Source organism: Peromyscus californicus, unplaced genomic scaffold, assembly GCF_007827085.1.
Source record: "Peromyscus californicus insignis strain IS unplaced genomic scaffold, ASM782708v3 Scaffold_4__1_contigs__length_199733344, whole genome shotgun sequence".
Lineage (NCBI taxonomy): Eukaryota > Metazoa > Chordata > Mammalia > Rodentia > Cricetidae > Peromyscus > Peromyscus californicus.
Genome location: NW_026294562.1, coordinates 169,112,078 through 169,131,402, shown reverse-complemented (window position 1 = coordinate 169,131,402; position 19,325 = coordinate 169,112,078). Strand labels below are relative to the sequence as shown.

Here is a 19,325-nt window from a genome sequence, read left to right as displayed (position 1 = left end):
GTTCCTGGCTGATCCGGACATAGTAGCTGCTCAGAGAACATGTGTCCAGTTGGTGGGTGATGGCACCCCAGCTGCTAGGCAGGCTTTTCTGTCAGTCTGCCCACTGCTCACAGAGGCCAGCCAAGGGATGGTCTTGGGGCCAGGGCAACTGGCTGGAGCTTGTATGGGAGAAATTCTCCTCTAGGGTGGCTCTTCAACATCTTGGTCCCTCCAATAGGAGCTTGTCCACCAATGAAACCAACAAAGGGGCAGCAGGGCCTGCCAGGGATGGACAGGCAGTGCCCCGACAGGCAGTGGAGGGGTTTTGTCCAGCCCCGTCTCCCCACAGAACCAGGACGGCACAGACAGCACTGAAGACAGTGTGTGCAGCTGTTCCCCACTGGGCTGTAAATCCATGAGGCTGGGGCTGCAGCTGACCAGGGCTCCACCGGGAACCCAGCATGGCACAGAACAGGGCTGGGCACACGGTGGGCAACTCAGTGATCTTCCTCAAACGGCAGAATAAACAGAGGGCAGCTTTTCTGGTTAATATGAACTTTTTTTTTTTAAAGATTTATTTATTTATTATGTATATAGAAGAGGGCGCCAGATCTCATTACAGATGGTTGTGAGCCACCATGTGGTTGCGGGAAATTGAACTCAGGACCTCTGGAAGAGCAGTCGGTGCTCTTAATCTCTGAGCCATCTCTCCAGCCCTTTATTTTTGAAGCAGGGTTTCTCTGTGTAGCTGACTGTCCTGGAACTCGCTCTGCAGACCAGGCTGGCCTTGAACTCAGAGATCTGCCTGCCTCTGGCTCTCAAGTGCTAGGTTAAAGGCGTGCACCACCACTGCCTGGCTAATATGATTTTTAAAATTAATCTTTTGGTTTGTTTTTGAGACAAAGTCTCACAGAGCCCAGGATGGCTTCAAGCTCACTTGTGGAGGACGATGACCTTGAATTCTTGACCTTCTTGCCTCTATTTCCTAAGTGCTGATTCTCAGGCATGTGCCACCATGCTACCTGTTAATACTGGGTTGCTCTAGACAGGGTCTTTCTATGGAGCCCCTCAAACATGAAGTCTTTCATGTTTAGCAGGAAGCCAAGTGCTGGGATTACAGATATATGCCATTCCGGACCTGGACTTTAAAACGTGTTTATTCCATCGTATTTATTTACTGTGTGTTTATAGTTGTGTGTATGTTACAATGTGAACATGGAGGTCTGAGGACAACCTGCGGGAACCAGTTCTCTCCTTCTACCATGCAAATTCCAGGGACCCAACTCAGGTCCATCAGGCTTGGTGGCAAATGATTCCATCTGTTAAGTTTACTGAATTTTTTCCACTAAGAACACACACAAATAAACTTGAAGACAACCAGCTTCATTAATAAATTTATTCTCACCCTCCTCCCCACGTGGGAAATACTGCAGTGAGTAGGACCACAGGGAACTGCTCCGCCTCCGGCCTTGTGGAGGCTTCTGGAACCACACCCCCTATCACACTTGCTTCCCGCACTGCCACCGAGGGGGAGGCTGCCTACAGGCCCCAACGTGTCCAGATGCATCAGGACCATGTGAAGGCTCCACCGGCCACGGTGGCCCCACAGGCCAATTTCATGCTCGGGTGGCCTGAAGGTGACATTCGTCTCAGAGAAAACATTCCTGGGGGTTCTTCAGGGAACTCAGAACAGCGAAGTTGCTCTGTTGGAGTAATGACCGACCTGACAGGGCCCAGGGCCCCTGACCTAGCCTGGCTTTGCCATAACTTCAGTGAACTGACCCAGGCCAGGGTGGCCAGAGCTGGTCTTGGAGCTGCTAGTGCCACACTGGACTCTCAGGGGTAACCATGGCAATCGGGCTCTGAGTCGCCTCCCTGGCCCCATCCTCTGTCCTCCTTCATCCTGTAGCCATGTCTGTCCTTTGCCTTTGTCCCTCAGTCAGGACCTCACCTAACGCAGCCACTCCAAATTTAAAGACACCGATTCTCCCTCTCCTAGGAGTTGAGATACGGTCTCAGAAGCAAGTCTTGAGTTCTACCTGGTGAATCCTGGGAATGGGTCATTTTCAGCCCTCTGGGGAAGAGCCCTGCCAGGCCCATCTCTAGGGACAAGAGCCAGGTAGAAGGAATCTGCTCCTATATTTGGAGATCTCAGGTGTGGTCTGGGGCTCTTCTGATAGGGAACAGAAACCCAGTGCCTCTGGCCTCGGGGAGAGGTCTGGCCCTCTCCTCACCTTGCCCTGCAGCTAGAGCCAGCTGGTTCTCCCCACTCCAAGTAGCTGGGCCTCCTGAGCTGTGGGATCTTGGCCAAGTCCCTTAGTATCCCTTCCCCTGGGCCTCAGTTTCCCAATATGGGAAAGAGCTCATAGGATGAGTCTTGTCCCTTTCCCATCAGAGCCAAAACTTTTTCTGGCTTTTCTCCAAGATTTCTTTCTTTTCTTCTTCTTTTTTCTTTTTTATCTTTTTTTTTTTTTTTTTTTTTTTGGAGACAGGGTCTCACTCTGTGGACTCAGGGTCACTCCTGCCTCAGCCTCGGAGAGCTGGGATTCCAGCTGTGAGCCACCACATTCTCTATTATTACTGAACCCTGGCCCCTGTGTCTGGAGGTCCATATTAACTATGCCACTCCTATATCCCTGAGATGCCTCCTACGGCACGGCAGTGACTGGGGCAGCCCAGTCCTCCTGGAGCTGTAGTGCTGAGCCCAACCCCAGCAGCCCAGTGGAGGCTGCCAGAGGCCAAACAGCACAGCAGGCCTTGCACGCTCTTAGGATGGCAGAGGGAACAAGCTGAATCGGGGGCCTCCAAAAGATAAACCCATGTCCTAACCCTGTCAGTGTGTCCCCATTCAGAAAAGGGTCTTCAGAGATGTAATTAAAGACCTTTCAATGTGGTCACCCTAGATTGAGAGTGGGCCTTGTATTCAGGGCAGGTGTCCAAGAGGCAGAAGAGGAAGAGAAGGCCTCACAAGACAAGACAGAGTCCAGAAGACTTGGAGCCCCTGAAGCCAGAAGGAGTGAGACCCCCCCCCCCCCCCAATACCGGGATCTCTGCTGTCGGCTTCCAGAATTGGAGAACAGGTCACTCTGTCCTGCACCACATTCCTAGTAACATGTGTCACTCTGGGGAGTGGGCAGACGGCAGGACCAACACAAATGGTGGGGACCCAGGGCTCCAGGAGTGGGGAGGGTGTGGACAGATGCATGGGTGACATCTAACCCACTGGCCTGAGAAATGCCACTGAAGCAAGACGGGAGGAAATATGGAAACAAGGTCCAAGGACCCTGAGGACAGGGCTGTGACTGAGACAGGTTAGCTGAGAGTCAGGTGGGATCAGTCGGCACCAAGGAAGGGACTAGGGGATAACACCACAGGCCGAGGGGTGAGGGGACCTCAGAAGAAAGATTGAGGATGGGGGGCGGGGGGAGATGGACGCATCAACTGCAGGAGGCCTGCACCCACCAAAGGAAGAAGGCGTGCGGGCAGCTGACCTTGTCTGAGCAGGTCCCGGGTAGGCTTGAGCCCTGCTTCCGATGTGCCTTTGCCAGAGCAGTGGGGAGTCATGTTGGCAAGACCTTTCAAGTCCAACGTGGTTCCTAGTTGGGGCTGAGCTGGGGCTCTGAACACTTGTGCTGCGGTGCTCCCTGGGGGAAATGCCCGGATTCTATCAGTATGGGGTGACCACACGTCACAGTTGCATCAAGGTCCTGGTGGCTTCTGCTGGGCCAAGGCAGGCCAGGCCAGGTGGTGTGGGGAGAAGGCCCTGTTTGGGGGCCTCACGGCCACATACAAGTCCAAGCCTCAGCAGCAGGCTATTTCTTGGAAGACGCTGCTTGGCACTTGGGAGCGGAGTGCGTGTTGCAGACCTGAGCACGCATCTCCTGCAGCTCGGCACGCAGCTCCTCCAGGGCGCTCAAAGAGGGCGTGGCCTGTGTTTGAGCCTGTAGCGTCTCCAGGGCCAGCGCCAGGCGGCCCACCTCGTCCTGCAGCGCGTTCCAGGCTGCCCTCTGCTCCTCCTCCTTGTTACGCTGCTGAGTCTGGTGGCGCCAGTACTCCAGGACCAGGCAGCCTCCGCCCACAATGAAGATGGTGGCCTCGCCCAGCAGCTCGGCGCCCAGCTCTGCCGCTGCCTCCTCATTCAGCGGCTTGATGGCTGAGCCCCGGAAGCCCATGATGCGCATCTTGGTCCGCATCTCCACCCAGTGGTACACTGCAGGGGAGAGAGGGGTCAGGTGTGCTCCGAAGCCACCCCACCCCCACACTTCCTTGTCCCAGTTGGAGTCAGAGGCCAAGGTGGGGGTAGGAGCTTGCCTAAACAAGATCTGCCCCTTGCTTCTCCCAGGGAACACGTGGTCTCCTCCCGGGGTGACCTGGGGGCTTTCTTCCCCCAGTATTAAGGTCAGAACCCAGGGTCGCATGCATGCTAGACACACCCACTACCACTGAGCTACACCGTCTTCTTTCTGTCTCTATGTATTTGAGACAGGGTCTCATGTAGCTCACCCTGGCTTTCAACTCCCCATGTAGCCAAGGATGACCTTCAACTTCTCATCTTTGTGCTTCCACTTCCCCAAGTGCTGGACGACAGGCGTGGACATTATGTCCAGTCACTTTTCCCCCGTTGTAACCCAGGCTGGCCTTGAATTCCTCATCCTCCTGCCTCTGCCTCCTGAGTAGCTGGGGGTATAGTCCTGTGACACTAGGACCTGGTCTAGCTCCGGGACGTCTTTCAAAGCACATCGGACTCCAGAGAGAGCAGCAACGAGCAGAGATCCCAGGTGGGAGGCCATGTCCCCAGTGGGCACAAGCAGCTGCTCCCTTAGTGACAAGAACACACAGGTGTAACGGTCCAGCAGCCATACCCAGCTCCCTCTGCTGCACCGTGGCCCACTTCCCCTGTGAGGCGGAGGGTCGCAGTGGTGCTGGTGGGGGACCCCACAGGAAGGCCAGCTGAGACACGAAGTACCTTTTGCGGGTCTGGAGGCTGCAATCCCGGGTTCTCAGAGCAAACAGGAAGGAGCTAAGCAGGGAGCCGAGCGGTGCTCCTGGGGCGGAGCTCTCTCCTCAATGTCCCTGTTTCTCAGCCCTACAGAGAGCCTAGAGGAGCATGGGCGACCAGGAGCCACCTTCACTGGCCACAGCACCATGGCAGCCCATCAAGTGGGAGGAGGTGGAGGGGGAGCCCAGGCTAGCTCCTTTCTGAATGCACTTCCAACAGAGCCTTTTCTTGTGGAGATGGTCTCACTATGCCTGGCTCACCTGGAATTCAGCTGACCTTGAACTTGTATCAATCCTCCTGCCTCAGCCTCTCAAGCTGTAGGGATCACAGGCATACATCACCATGCATGCCTTCATTTTAGTTTTTATTATTGCTTATTAGATTGTTTCTTCTTTTTTGTTTTTTGAGACACAGTCTTACTGTGCAGCCCTGGCTGCCCTGGAACTCACTGTATAGACCAGGCTGCCCTTTTCTTTCTTACTTTTTTGTTTTCTGTTTTTTCCTATGAATTTATTTATTTATCTTTATTTTATGTGCACTGGTATTTTGCCTGCATGTATGTCTGTGTGAGGGTGTTGGGTCTCCTGGAACTGGAGTTATGGACAGCTGTGAGCTGCCATATAGATGCTGGGAATTAAACCTAGGTCCTCTGAACGAGCAGCCAGTGCTCTTAACCATGGAGCCATCTCTCCAGCCCCTACTTACTATGTTTTGAGACAGGGTCTCACTGTGTAATTCAGGCTGGGACTGAACCTGGAGCAGAAAGTCTCCCGAGAGCAGCGATTGCAGGACTGTCCCCTGTACACTTTGGACCTGCCCTCCGTATTACCTGCATGTTATATCTCCATCACAGTACACAGCCAGGTTGGTAGGATGGTGACTGCTAACCAGCCTAATGACCCAGCTTGTACCCCGGAGACCCACCTGGTAAGAGAGCCAACTCATGTGTTCTCTGACCTCCATATGCACACCTGTGGCGTGTGGACAGACACACTATATATGTGTGCGTGTTATACATATAGGACATATATATAATATATATCAACTTTAAGCAGGGCATGGTGACCCACGCCTTTAATCACAGCATTTAGGAGGCAGAAGCAGGCAGATCTCTGTGAGTTGAGACCAACCTGGTCTACAGAGTGAGTTCCAGGATGGCCAGGGCTACACAGAGAAACCCTATCTTGAAAAACAAAAACAAAAACACTTTAAAGAATATACGTACAGGAGCTGGAGAGATGGCTCAGTGGCTAAAAGCACTTGCTGATCTTCCAGAAAACCCAGGTTCGATTCCCAGCCCCCACAAGGCAGCACACAACTGTCTGTAACTCAAGTCCCACAAGATCCACTACAAGCATGTGCACAGACATCCACTCAGGCAAAACATCATACACATAAAGTAATAAAAATAAATCTTTTTTCCTAGGGGAGAGCTCAAATGCAGTCCCCTACCACCACAAATTATGCAGTAGAATTTCCCACATTTGGGGAAATGGCAGGGGTCAGCACATCAGGAATACTATGGATAAGCCTTGCCCTGGAAAAACCACCTTTGTGATCATGGTATCTTTGCCAGGTAAGCATATAAAAAGAAATCTTTCCTTTTTATTCTTCTTTTGAAATTTAATTTATTTATGCATGTTTTTATGCATGAGTGCTTTGTCTGCATGTATGCCTGCAGGTCAGAAGAGGGTACCAGATCCCACTATAGATGGTTGTGAGTAACCACGTGGGTGCTGGGAATTGAACTCAGGACCTCTGGAAGAGCAGCCAGTGCTCTTAACCCTGAGTCATCTCTCCAGCTTTGAGAATAAATTATATATAAAAATGAATATACATACAAAAAATCAAATATTACTAACTAAACCCCAGTGAAGCAGTTTGGGACCCAGAAGGACTCACTGTCCAGCCTATGCTGCCTTAGGGACTCAATTCTCTATGGAGTATTCCTCACTCACAAAGCCAGGATCACCATAAAAGCCTAGTATCAACTGCCAGGATAACAGACAGCATAATTAAGTAGTCGCTGTTGTTGCTGGTTGGTATTATCACATGGCTCCGAGCAGTCCCTGGCTGTCCCTCTCTAGATATGTCCCAGGTAGCTCGACACTCACTCTAAAGCCTGGTATAGTGGCACAGACCTTTCCTCCTAACACTTAGGAGGTTGAGGCAGGAGGATAACAAATATGAGAGCTCTCCTCGAGAAAACAAAAGATAGGCTGCAGAAACAGCTCAGTGGCTGCTCTTGTAGAGGACCTGGGTTCGGTCCCCAGCATCCACATCAGAACCACCTCTAATTCCAGTTACAGGGGATCCAACACCTGCTTCTGGCCTTGGTGGGAATCAGGCAAGCATGTGGTGCACATACATGTGCTAGGCATGCATACATACACATAAAAATACAATTCAAACTTCAAGGGGCTGGACAGATAGCTCAGTGGTTAAGAGCACTGGCTGCTTTTCCAGAGGACCCAGGTTTGATTCCCAATGCCCTGTTGTAGCTCCAGTCTCAGAGGTTTCCAAGCCTTCTTCTGGCCTCCACAAACATCAGGCACACAGGTACACAGACAAACATGTGGACAAACTCCCTGTGCAGCCAAGGCTGGCCCTGAAGTCCCAGGCTTGCACAGCACAGCCACTGCAGCGTGTCTCATTGACTCAGCAGTCCTTCCTCCTAGAACAGCCCCTGGCACAGAGCACTAAACACTGGACTGAGTGACTAACGCAGGCTCCTAAGGACCGCAGCACAGAATGACCTCCGCCTGTACTCCCCATCTAGACTGCTCAGGCCAGCTGGGCTTAACAGAGCGAATGCCCGGGAATTCTGGAGGCTCGGGGAGGCTAAGGACTCAGTGTGCTTGGAGCTGGGCCGTCCTGGGTTCAGGTCCTGCACCTGACGCTTACTTGCTGTGTGACTGGTCAGGACTCCAATAGCACAGTATGCTTCCCACTTTGCAACAGGGAGCAGCAGGTGGGGGGCAGGGTTGCTCCAGGCCTGGCTCACAGGGGTGTTGGCTCATCCCAGGAGTGAACAAGGACTGTAATAATCTGATTGGAGATAGCAGAGCTGCCTGCAGGAATGGAGCAGGAGCTGAGCCCTAGAGCACGGTGGTTAAGGCCACCAAGGAGTCACACTGTCTGGTGTGGAGCCCCTGCTGAGCCATGCACTACCTCTTGGCCCGAGGTCCCAGTTTCTTCATCTGTGGGACCTGAAAATGGCCACAGTAGAGGGCATGCTGGCTCAGACCAGCTTGAGCTAGGCCTCTCTCCCACAGCAGGGGCGGCACAGGATGAAGACACAGTAGTCTCTGAGGGGCTCAGAAAGAACACTCTCCACCTTCAGAAGCGTCTCTTACCTCCCTCCCTCCCTCCCTTCCTCTCTCCCCCTCCCTTATAAGACAAGTTCTCACATAGTTTAGGCTGGCCTGGGACTTGCTGGTAGCTGAGGAGGACCTTGAACTCCTGATCCTCCTGCCTCCACCTCCCACATGCTGGATTTACAGGCGTGTGCCTCCACATCTGGCTAACTGCTGTCACTCCCCCAGGTACTGGGGGGGACCCAGGGCCTAATGCACTTCATCGCTGAACTGCATCATGGGTCTCTGCTGACCCACACAAAGCACAGTGTGGGGCTTCAGAGACGGCTCTGTGGTTAAGAGCACTGGCTGCTCCTCTACACCTGGGCTCAGTTCCCAGCACCACACAGAGGCTGACAGCTGTCTGTATCTGCAGTTCCGGGGCATCCAACACCCTCTTCTGAACTGTCAGGCACCAGGCACGCATGTGGGGCACAAACATACATGTAGGCAAAACACTCATATGCACAGACTAAAATAAATCTAAAAGAATTTTCAATTAAAAGAAAAGAAGTAAGAAGCGTGGTGCTCAGAGCTCTAGCAGCCTTATTGTGGTCAGGAGAACTGTCTGAATAAAAAAAAAATACTGCCAGAAAGAGGAAGACAGAGCCACAGATCCCAGGTGCTACCAGGGAGCCACCAAACCACCTAGAGGTGTTTTCCGAGGACTTACTGTCTAGCCAGCAGGAGGTGTGGTTCCAGGCCTGGTTAAGATTTACTGGCTGGTTTTAATGGACTTGAGAGGGGTAAAAACACCTGAGTCAGCTATACCGGCAGCCTTCGGTGCCTGCTGCCATCCCGGCAGAGCTGAAGAACCGACTCGGGCGCCCTCTGCTGTCCGTTCCCAGTACTACTGTCAGCAACCAGGGCAAGGAGATCTGAGCCTGGGCTGTGAATCAGCCAGCCCTCACAAACAGGGTGCAAGGCGGGGTTGCTTGTTTTTGTACAACAGAGGTGGAGGCCAGACATTCAGGCAGGTTAGGCACTTAGCTACAGCCACCTCTGTTGTCTTGTTGTTTTGAGACCTTCTCATGTAGCCCAGGCTGACCTTAATCTCTTCATTCCCCTGCCTCCACTTCTCAAGTGTCAGTCGCGAGCCACCACGCCCAGCCCCAGTTGGCTAAAAACTGTTTATTTTCAGACAGGCCCACTAGCCAAGCTTGATCTTGAACTTACAATCCTCCAGTCCCAACCTCTTGAGTAGCTAGGACTGCAGGAGTGAGTGTACCACCTAGCCAGGCAGCAAGAGTTGGGTGAGGGCATCCAAATGCCAGCTCAGACCCGCACTGAGGCTCAGTGATCACCTGCTTTGTTTTTTTGAGGTGGGGTTTCACTCTGGCTGAGGTTGGCCTTGAACTATCAGTAATTCTCCTGCCTCAAGCCTTCTGAGGGTTGGAATTATAGATGTGAGTCACCATAACTGAAGAAAAATATTGTTTTTGTGTGAACAAAAACACTGGGGGGTGGTAGCATGGATAAAATTAAAGATTTACTTCTAAAATACAATTAATGAAGCGCACGCCTTTAATCCCAGCACTTGGGAGGCAGATGCAGGCAGATCTCTGAGTTTGAGGCCAGTCTGGTCTACAGAGTGAGTTCTAGGACAGCCAGGGCTACACAGAGAAACCCTGTCTGGAAAAACAAAAAACAAACAAAAAAATTAATGCTACCCCTTCTAATTGCTTTTTTTTAAAATACCCACAATATAGCCATATATTATGTTACCAAAATACCTAACCAGTAATTATGATGAATGCACACGCGCACACACATGCTCACACACAGAGATACAGGAAAATGCTCTCCGTTGTTTCCTCTCAGGAGAGCATCTTGAATGTCTGGAGGTCACCAGCAACAGCCTGGCTGCCACATGCTGGAGCTGATATGACACTCTCAAGACTATAAATAGACCTGGGGAAGTGACTTTCTCTGGAGACCATTAAAAATAAAAATGCCAGTGCCTCCCCAGATCGGCCATGCCAGGGCACGTAGGTGGCACCCGAGGCATCCCAGGCAAGCACCCCACAAAGCCACATGGTTCCTACAGGTCTTCTACCTGTTGCTCAGCCAACCTTTGGCAGCTGTATTTAATCCGGTGTTTGCCTGTCCCCCCTTCTTTCTTGGAGACAGGGTCTCACCACAGAGCCCTGCATGGCCTGGATACGCAGACTGGGTTGGCTTCCAGAAGACAGATCCACCCGCCCCTGCCTGTGTGCTAGGATTAAAGATGCGCACACAGTACCCCCAGGCCCTTTCTAGTTGCACGTGTGTGTTGCTGGAGACAGGACCCAGTCCCTTGTGCACACTAAGCAAGCACCCAACCACTGGGCTCCACCAGCACCAGCCTTTCTTCTCTTTTTCTTTTCTTTTCTTTTTTCTTTTTTTTCAAGACAGGGTTTCTCTGTGTAGCTTTGGAGCCTGTCCTGGATCTCTCTCTGTAGCCTAGGCTGACCTTGAACTCACGGAGATCTACCTGCCTCTGCCTCCTGAGTGTTGGGATTAAAGGCGTGCGCCACCGCCAGGCTTTTTTTTTTTTCATATTTTTTTTTTTATTAAGATATCAAGTAGCCCAGGCTGGCCTTAAATTCCTGAGCCCCCTGCCTCCACCTCCTAGACGGTGAGACTACCAGGTATGAGCCACCCCACCTGGCTCTCTTCCTTTGGTTTGAGATAGGATCTCAGAGTGTAGCCAGGATTGCCTGGAACTTGAGATCCTCCTGCCTGACTCCACATGTGCTGGGATTACAGGCAAGTCCACCAAGCCTGGCCAGCCCTAGCCCTCCAACCCGCTGGAGCTACCATTTCTAGATGTTCTATTTGGTTTCACCTCCCAATTTCCTGGCAACTTTCAATTTCACTTGTGTTTATTACTCCTCTCTTTTAGCGGTTTTTTTTTTTGTTGTTGTTGTTTTGAGACAGGGTTTCTCTGTGTAGCTTTGCACCTTTCCTGGAACTCGTTTTGTAGACCAGGCTGGCCTTGAACTCAGAGATCCACCTGCCTCTTCCCCGCTTGTGCTGGATTAAAGGCGTGCGCCACCACCGCCTGGCTCTCTTTTATCCTTTTACACACATCGGCATTTTGTTTTTTTGAGACTAGAGTCTCATGTAGCCCAGGCTGGCTTCAAACTCAAGATATAGCCAAGGATGACCTTCAGCTTTTGACTTCACTGCCTCCACCTCCAGAGTGCTGGGTAAAACAGCGTGTAGCCACACCCTCTATGCAGTGCTCCCTGTCAGAGGAACCTCCCAGCAGATCCCAGCCAAGCCACAGGCTGGAGAAACAAAAGGGTAGGTATGGTGGCAGACACCTGTATCTTAGCACTCTGGAGGCTGAGGCAGGAAAGTGAAATGTGTTTGAGGCTAGCCGGACCTACAGCGTGTGAGTATGTTTCAACGCCCCCATCCCGGCCCAAAAAACCAAAAACCCCCTCCAGAGCTGGAGCTGGCCCTGAGGTTAAGAACATGTCCTGCTCTTGCAGAGGACCTGTGAGGTTCCCAGCACCTGTCAGACAGTTCACAACCACCTGAACCCCAGCTCCAGGGAGCTGACTCTCTCTTCTGGTCTCCTAGGTCACCAGAACACTTGTGGCATACACAGACATACACACATAAATAAAAACATATCTTTCTTTTCATTAATTTAAAGGAGTCAATGGTTGCAAATGTAAGTCACCTGGCCTGGCTTCTAGTCTTTTGTCCCCAGAATTCCAGCAGGAGTTTAATCCCAGAGCTCTGTGAGTGGTTAGGAGAGTGGAGACTTCATCAGACAGTGAAGACTTCAGGTCCTAAGATCACCATGATGGAATCCACGGGCTGAATCCCGGTGGATTATAGGGCAGAGCCACAGACACAGTGACGCCCTAGGACACTACTAGCAAGAAGGCCATCAAAAGAGGCAAGCAGATGCAAATGTTGCCCAGACTCTGAGCTAAGAACCCTCTTTTCTTTTCTTTTCTTTTCTTTTTTTTATGGTTTTTCGAGACAGGGTTTCTCTGTATAGCTTTGTGCCTGTCCTGGAACTCACTTGGTAGCCCAGGCTGGCCTCGAACTCACAGAGATCCACCTGGCTCTGCCTCCCAAGTGCTGGGATTAAAGGCGTGCGCCACCACCACCCGGCCCCTCTTTTCTTTATATCCCTAGTCTGCCTCAAGTATTGGTTACAGTAATGAAACTACAATTAATACAAATGTGGGTATCTGTGAAGGACTACGACCTTGCTTACCGCATGAGGCAAACTAGGAAAGTGAGCAGTACACGTGAAAGGAATAAGCACAGATGGCCTGGGGTTCCCTTCCTGCCCAAAGTCACCCACAGCTTCCCAGGAAGCATCTGTACACACGTTGAGATGGGGGCTGGGGACGAGAGCTCTTTGAAACAAGAGGATGGCTACAAGTTTCAGGCCAGCCTGGGCTACTGTACAAGATCCTGTCTTCAAAGGCACAAAAGAACGTATTCTGCCTTCATTGCACAGTGCATTGAGGAACTGGACGGGATGTAAGGCCGTCTCTTCCTCCTAGGAGGGTGGACTGCCGGGGACAGCAGGATCCACAGGGCTGGCTTCCACTTCACCACTGCTGGCCTCCCAAGGCCTTCTCTCCTGTACTCTCAGCTGCAGCAGCCACAGCGGCCTTCCCAGCTGCGTGGGTAAGAAGGGGCAGGCAGCCAGGTGTGGTGGGTGACACACACACACACCTGTAGTGGGAAATCTAGCAGTCATTGTATCTTGGGTAAACATTACAACGAAACAGTTGTGAAACCTTGAAGAAATCATGGTGGAAAACAGTGACTGTTCTCTGTTATCTGCAGAGCCGTTTTTCTGAGAAAACTTTACAGCCTTTGTGTGACTTCAGTCACAAGACGGTCCTGGCACACCTGGAACATCCTGCGTTATTGAGTACCGCGAACAGCTCACACTAAGGACTAAAGTTGCAGAGGTGTGATGTTTAAACACATAGATTAGATCAGGGCCTTTGGTATGAGGAACTCGTTTTACCCAAAGAACACCTTTTGTGTAACAGTCAATAAATCCCCTTCTGTAGGGCTGTTGTAGGTTCAGTCCAGTGAGGCTGGACCTCCCTCCCAGCTGCCTCTGAGGCCTGATTTCATCCTGAAGGGACCCTCTTTCTTTGATTATCCCGAGTGACTGAGAACACCGACACACACATATAATCCCAGCCTGAGGAGGCACAGGCAGGGAGATCTATGAGTTCAAGCCTAGCCGAGTCCATAAGAGTTCCAAGCCAGCCAGGGCTCATAGTGAGACCCTGTCTTGTTTGGTTGTTTTTCAAGACAGGGTTTCTCTGTGTAGCCCTGGCAGGCATGGAACTTGCTCTGTAGACCAGGCTAGCCTCAAACTCAGAGATCCACCTGCCTGTGCCTCCCGAGTGCTGGGGTTAAAGGCGCGCACCACCCTGTCTTAAAAGAAAACAACGTACAAGCCGGGCGGTGGTGGCGCACGCCTTTAATCCCAGCACTCGGGAGGCAGAGCCAGGCGGATCTCTGTGAGTTCGAGGCCAGCCTGGTCTCCAAAGCGAGTTCCAGGAAAGGCGCAAAGCTACACAGAGAAACCCTGTCTCGAAAAACCAAAAAAAAAAAAAAAAAAAAAAAAAAAAAAAAAAAAAAAAGAAAACAACGTACAACAGATACAAGGGGCAAGCCCAGCCTGCTGAGCGCTAAGAACCTCAGGTGGGTGCAGCAGTGGTGGGAGAGGCCTGACCTGGAGAACTGACTGGGAATTCTGAGCCACAGCCACAGGACTTAGCGGTGAGAAGACCGGAAGAATGCAATGCAAGAAAGCAGGACCCTAGCCGGTGGGGCTCTCCATGCTCAGGACCATCACAGTGGCGTGGAGAGTTCTCTCTGCCTGTCTGCCATCTGCCCTCTCCTATCTGACTCCTGCCAGCTCTACCTCAAACAAGTTTTCAGACCAGTCACCACTGAGAGGAAAGGAAGGGTTCTTCTCACAACTGACACGATGACAACAGGACTCAAGACACCATCCCAAGTGGAGGGGCAGACAGGCACCAAGAACGTGTCCACACGTGCACATACCCCCAAAGTATGGAGTGCCCCAAACCTTCCCTAGATAGATATGGATACACCGGACTTTGTTGGCATTAGGTTTCAAACCAGGGACAACCGGCTGAGGAGCCTATTTAACATATCAAAGCGGATGCTGGCCACCAGGTTCTCCCTGGATCCTTCAGGCCCTGCCTGTTACAGGGCCCTTTCTGGCCGGCAGACCCCTAAACCTCTACCCTGAACTTCTCCAGCCCTCTCCTGCTAACCTTCCTTACATGATCCGGCCTGGTTCCCCGGTCCCTTTCATCTACTCTTTTGGGCCTCCTGGCTGATGCTCCGGGTTCCCCTTCCCCTCTCCTCACACGGCTCAGGGTCATGTCCACTCTGAACGCTCCCAGATGTCCCTGCCTCTGGCTATGCTCTCCACCCAGCTGTAACAAACTTTCTCCTCCACCATACCTAGGAGCAGTCATGTGCTTTCCTTTTTATTTCTTTTTTTCATTCAGCGGGGTCCGTGCCTTCTAAAGACACAGGACTCAAATTCAACTGGAGAAAGTTCCAGACTGCAGGACCCCAGACCGGACCACTGGGGCCCAATATCAATGTCATGAAAAACAAGGACAGGCAGAGATAATGGTGGAGAGCAGTCACTAGACCCTCAAGTAGCCAAGGCTGGCCTCAAACGAGTGATTGAATTCCAGGTGACCTTGAACTCCTGAACCTCTCATGCTCCCACCTCCACCTTCCAAGTGCTGCCATGATAGGATCCGTCACCAGGCCTGGCTCCACCCTCACCCCCGTACTACAAAGTGTCTAGCACTGTGATGCCTACCTCTCCAGCTGGCTCTTTCTTTTTTCACTCATTACTTTGAAACAGGGTCTCAGAATATGTGTTAGCTGTGAACTCACTCCATTCCGCAGGCTGGTCTTGAATTCTCCTGCCTCAGCCTCCTGAGTAGCTGGAATTACAGGCTTGGCTCGCTAACTTCTTTCAGTGTCGTATTGCAGATTAAAGGACACCAAACTGGACTACGGAAGCTGTCTCCACCCTGCATCCACCCTCAGCCAGTAATTACCAGAGTTCTATTAAAACACAACTCAGGTCTGCCCTGGTGAACTTCTACAGTTAACAACTGCTGGAGGAAAGGAGACACATTCTCCACTGATGGGGTGCCCACGGCCAGGCCAATGTAACCCTCACCCATGCACAGTCAAGCAACGCCACAGATTTAAAAAATAATTAGGAGGCAGGCAGCTCTGCGTGAGTTTGAGGCCAGCATGGTCTACACAGCCAGTTCCAGACCAGCCAGGGCCGCACTGTGAGACACTGTCTCAAGGGGGAAACAGTCCTGAAATCAGAAAGAGGGCTAGTTGGGAAGAGGAGGGGTCAGGGGGAGTGGGGCAAGAGAGGTTCGCAGGTGAACACAAAATATACGTGTGCACGGAATTATCAAAATCATACAACAAAACATACATTTATAAAACTTAAGACGGTGTGGGTGGCATGTGCCTGTGAACCTGGCACTTGGCAGTAGGAGACAGTTCAGAAGTTTGGAGTCATACTCTAGTGCATGGCAAGTTTGAGGCCAGCCTGGGCTACGTGAGACTCAGTCATAAGAAATCAATAAACTAGCTTGAGGCTGAGGTATAACTCAGTAGTACAGTTCTTACCTAGCTCACACAAGACCGTGTGTTCCCTCCACACTCACTGGTACACACTCACCCCCCCCACACACACACTCACACTCACATTCTGTCCCTCTCAGGGATCAGAGCCTTCTAACAAGCGCTGACCCTCAGTGGTCAGGCCCTGCACGCTCCATCTCTTCCCCATGGCCACTGCTTTCCTCCATCAAATGTGCCAGACGCAACGAGACCCCAAGCCTTCACGCTGAGACGCTCTCCCCTCTCCTCCGGCTGCGATCCACCCAAGCCTTCTTCCAATGATTTGTTGTCTCCCATGGCGGTTACTGCTACCTCACAGTCTCCATGTTTCAGTTTTGGTTTTTGAGACAGGGCTTTATGTTCCAGCCTAGGCCGGCTGGAATTCACTGTGTAGCCCAAGTTGGCCTCACACTCATGGTACTTCCCCTGCCTTAGCCTCCCAAGTGCTGAATTATAGGTATGTGTACCCATGGCTAGACTTCCCATTTAAGGTCCTGACGCTGGTGGTTACCTGGCTTCCCCCACAGGAATGGAGGATCCCCAGAGATCCAGATTTCTTTTCTTTCTTTGTTTTCCGAGACAGAGTTTCTCTGTGTTGCCCTGGCTGGCCTTGAGCTCACAGAGATCCACCTGCCTCTGCGTCCTGAGTGCTGGGATTCGAGGTGTGCACCAGCACTGCGCAGCTGAGACCTGGATTTCTCTGTCTCCATACTCCCAGTAATGCAGCACTGCATGCAGTGTGGATGCACAGAAGGCGTACGGGAAGTGCGAGAATAGACACACAGCACAGTACCTGCTGAGGATTCAGTGCGGGAAGGGCTGGAGAATATGCCCCAGAATATAGTAACGGCTACTGTTTCATAGTATCCCCTGTACAGAACTGGAAACGGAGGCCCAGAGGGATTAAGTGATCTGCCCAAAGTTAGCAGCTTAAGGGGTGGGACCAAGCTGTTCTCTAAACTACAAAGCTAAGACCAGTCCAGTGCTGCGAAGAGAAGCAGGAAGCAGAGCAAGCCCTGGAGTCCAGAGTCCACATCTAGCCTCTGGCACATGCCTCCATGGTGATGGGAGTATGACCACGGATCATGACTGAAGCAAATCATTCCTGCCCCGAGGCCTCACTTTTTTCTTCTGTAAACTTTAAGCATGACCCCAGTTTGTGTCTTGGGAATCTTGGAAGTCACAATGTGAGGATAGCTCCTAACATGCAATGATTCTCCTGCCTCTACCTCCCAAGAGCTGAGATTACAAGCATATGATACCAGCTGTTTTTTCTGTTGTTCTTGGTGGTGGTAGTTGTAAGACAAGGTCTCATGCTGCCCAGGCTGAACTCACCAGGGTATCTGAAGCTGGTCCTGACCTCCTGTGCCCACTGCCTCAACCTCCCAAATACTGGGATATGAGTTTGCACCACCATGCCTGGCTTCAAAACCCTACACTTCTTCCATTGTAAGATCTGCAGCCCAGGCAGAAACTTCAAACACCAAAAGGACCAAGAACTTCCAAATACACAGGGGGAGTAAAAAAAAAGGCTTCCCTTAATTATCTGGCCTTTGTATGTGTTCCTTCCCTTGGAGCCAACGCTGTCCCTGTCCCTCAGTGGTCTGGTGAGATTCTCCTCACTCCTAAGATCCCACCCACCTGCCAGGGAGTACTCTCTGTACTCTGTACCAGGTCAGGTGTCTAGTGGGCTCTGCCATCCCTTCTAGATTGTCACAGCATGGGTCCTCGGTTGACGGACAGGTACTGGCATAGACCCTATTATTTCATAAGCAGGGTCAGCTCAGGCTTCGCACAAAACAGACGCTCATCATCTATAAGCTACACGGGGGGATGGTAGTTCCCTACTCAGCGAGTTACAAAGCCGGTCTCCACAGAGACAGATCAGCCTTTTCCAGGACCTTATATTTGGTGCGTCTGCGATGCCAGTGAGGTCTCTGCTCAGGAGGCTCCCTTGGCTCACCCGGTTGCTCTGAACTCCAGACTTCCCAGGGTCCCTGACGGTTCTGAGATAACGCTGCCATATTAGGACCGTATCTGCCAGTGCCTAGCCAAGAGGCCTGCACGGTGCGGCTACCGAACAAATGCATGGGTATGAGGAAACTCATAATCACACGGCTGGATGTCCATTCTGGGTTCGTCCTTTTGCCAGGTCGCAGGACTCCGCAGGACCCCAGATTCCACCACCATCACCATCACGCCCCTTACTCAGGCCCAGAGGAAAGCTAAGCCGTAAGCACCATGCTCTAAACCCAGGATGATATGCAAGCACCCACAGGGTGGCAGGGAAACTGAGGAACAGGATGTAGTTTACAGAGTAAAGTCTCTCTAAAGGATGGCTAGGCAAGGGATCTTAGTGGGATTCTTATCAGTCCCGCCCCTAACTACTGACAGGTAAGCCCCACCCTAATAGCTTTCATGCCTCATCCTATTGGCTCTCGTAGACGTCAACCGCCACAAGCCCTCTTCCCTATTGGCTTGCATTCCAAACTCGCGCGGTGACGCCCCTGACCGCACGCCCTTCCTCGCTATTGGAGAGGTAACACGCCCCTCTAGCAGAAGCCATCCCCATTGGTTGTAGGGTTTTGCCGGTTCGCGCCGGGATTGGTCAGGCCCAGAAAGCCCCTCCCCCGAGCAACCACCTGAGAGGGGTCGAGAATGGAAGGGCTAGGGACCGCGGGGGTGGGACTCACGCTGGGCTGGGGGCAGGCAGATGTAGGTCTTGAAGAACTCGCTGCGGCGGGCGGCCTCCTTGATGCGGTTGGCCAGCGGCTTGCTGACCTGCCGGATGCCCAGGTAGAGCAGCTTCGCCATGGGGAACGCGCCCACCACCATCTTGGCGGTCGCCCTGGGCACGCGCAACCTTGCCGACTGGGCGGGGCGCCGCTGACCTCGCCGTTCCTCTCCCGCCCGCCGGTGGGCCGTGCGTGCCTACGTAAGGAGGGGCTTGCCTTCGTACCTACGTACGAGCGCGCGTGGGCACGCTGGCGGCGGGGGTGGGGTTGGGGGGTGGTGGTGGTGCAAGAAAGGGTGTTTCTCTGCAGGGGCGCCCTGTGACGTCACCGCGTCGACGCCTCGACGTCCGTTCGTTGAATATGCAAATGCACAGCGGAAGTGCGGCGTCAGAGGGCGGTGCCGTTAAACGGCCGCTCGTGGGAGCCTGGCCGGAGTCCTAGTCCCGACGTGCTGACGTCACCACGCTCTTGCGTGGTGTCACGTACGGAATCGGCTTCCCTGCCCATAGGAGGCGCCTCGTAAGTCCCAGTGAAGCGTGGTGAGTCCCGGGTACACCTTCCTCCGCGGGC

General features: G+C 52.3%; 1 protein-coding gene and 1 non-coding gene across 2 annotated transcripts; both read right to left on the bottom strand.

Moving 5' to 3' along the window:
* Window positions 1-1,361: 1,361 nt before the first annotated feature.
* On the bottom strand, window positions 1,362-19,004 carry LOC128125581 (optic atrophy 3 protein homolog). The gene is made up of 2 exons (XM_052763132.1): window positions 18,714-19,004; window positions 1,362-4,189 (listed from the first exon to the last, which is right to left on the bottom strand). The coding sequence occupies exons 1-2, from the start codon at window positions 18,853-18,855 to the stop codon at window positions 3,792-3,794; spliced, it is 540 nt and encodes a 179-aa protein (XP_052619092.1). The 5' UTR covers window positions 18,856-19,004; the 3' UTR covers window positions 1,362-3,791.
* On the bottom strand, window positions 6,402-6,562 carry LOC128095886 (U1 spliceosomal RNA). The gene has a single exon (XR_008213479.1). It is a non-coding gene; the product is annotated as a U1 spliceosomal RNA (small nuclear RNA).
* Window positions 19,005-19,325: the final 321 nt, after the last annotated feature.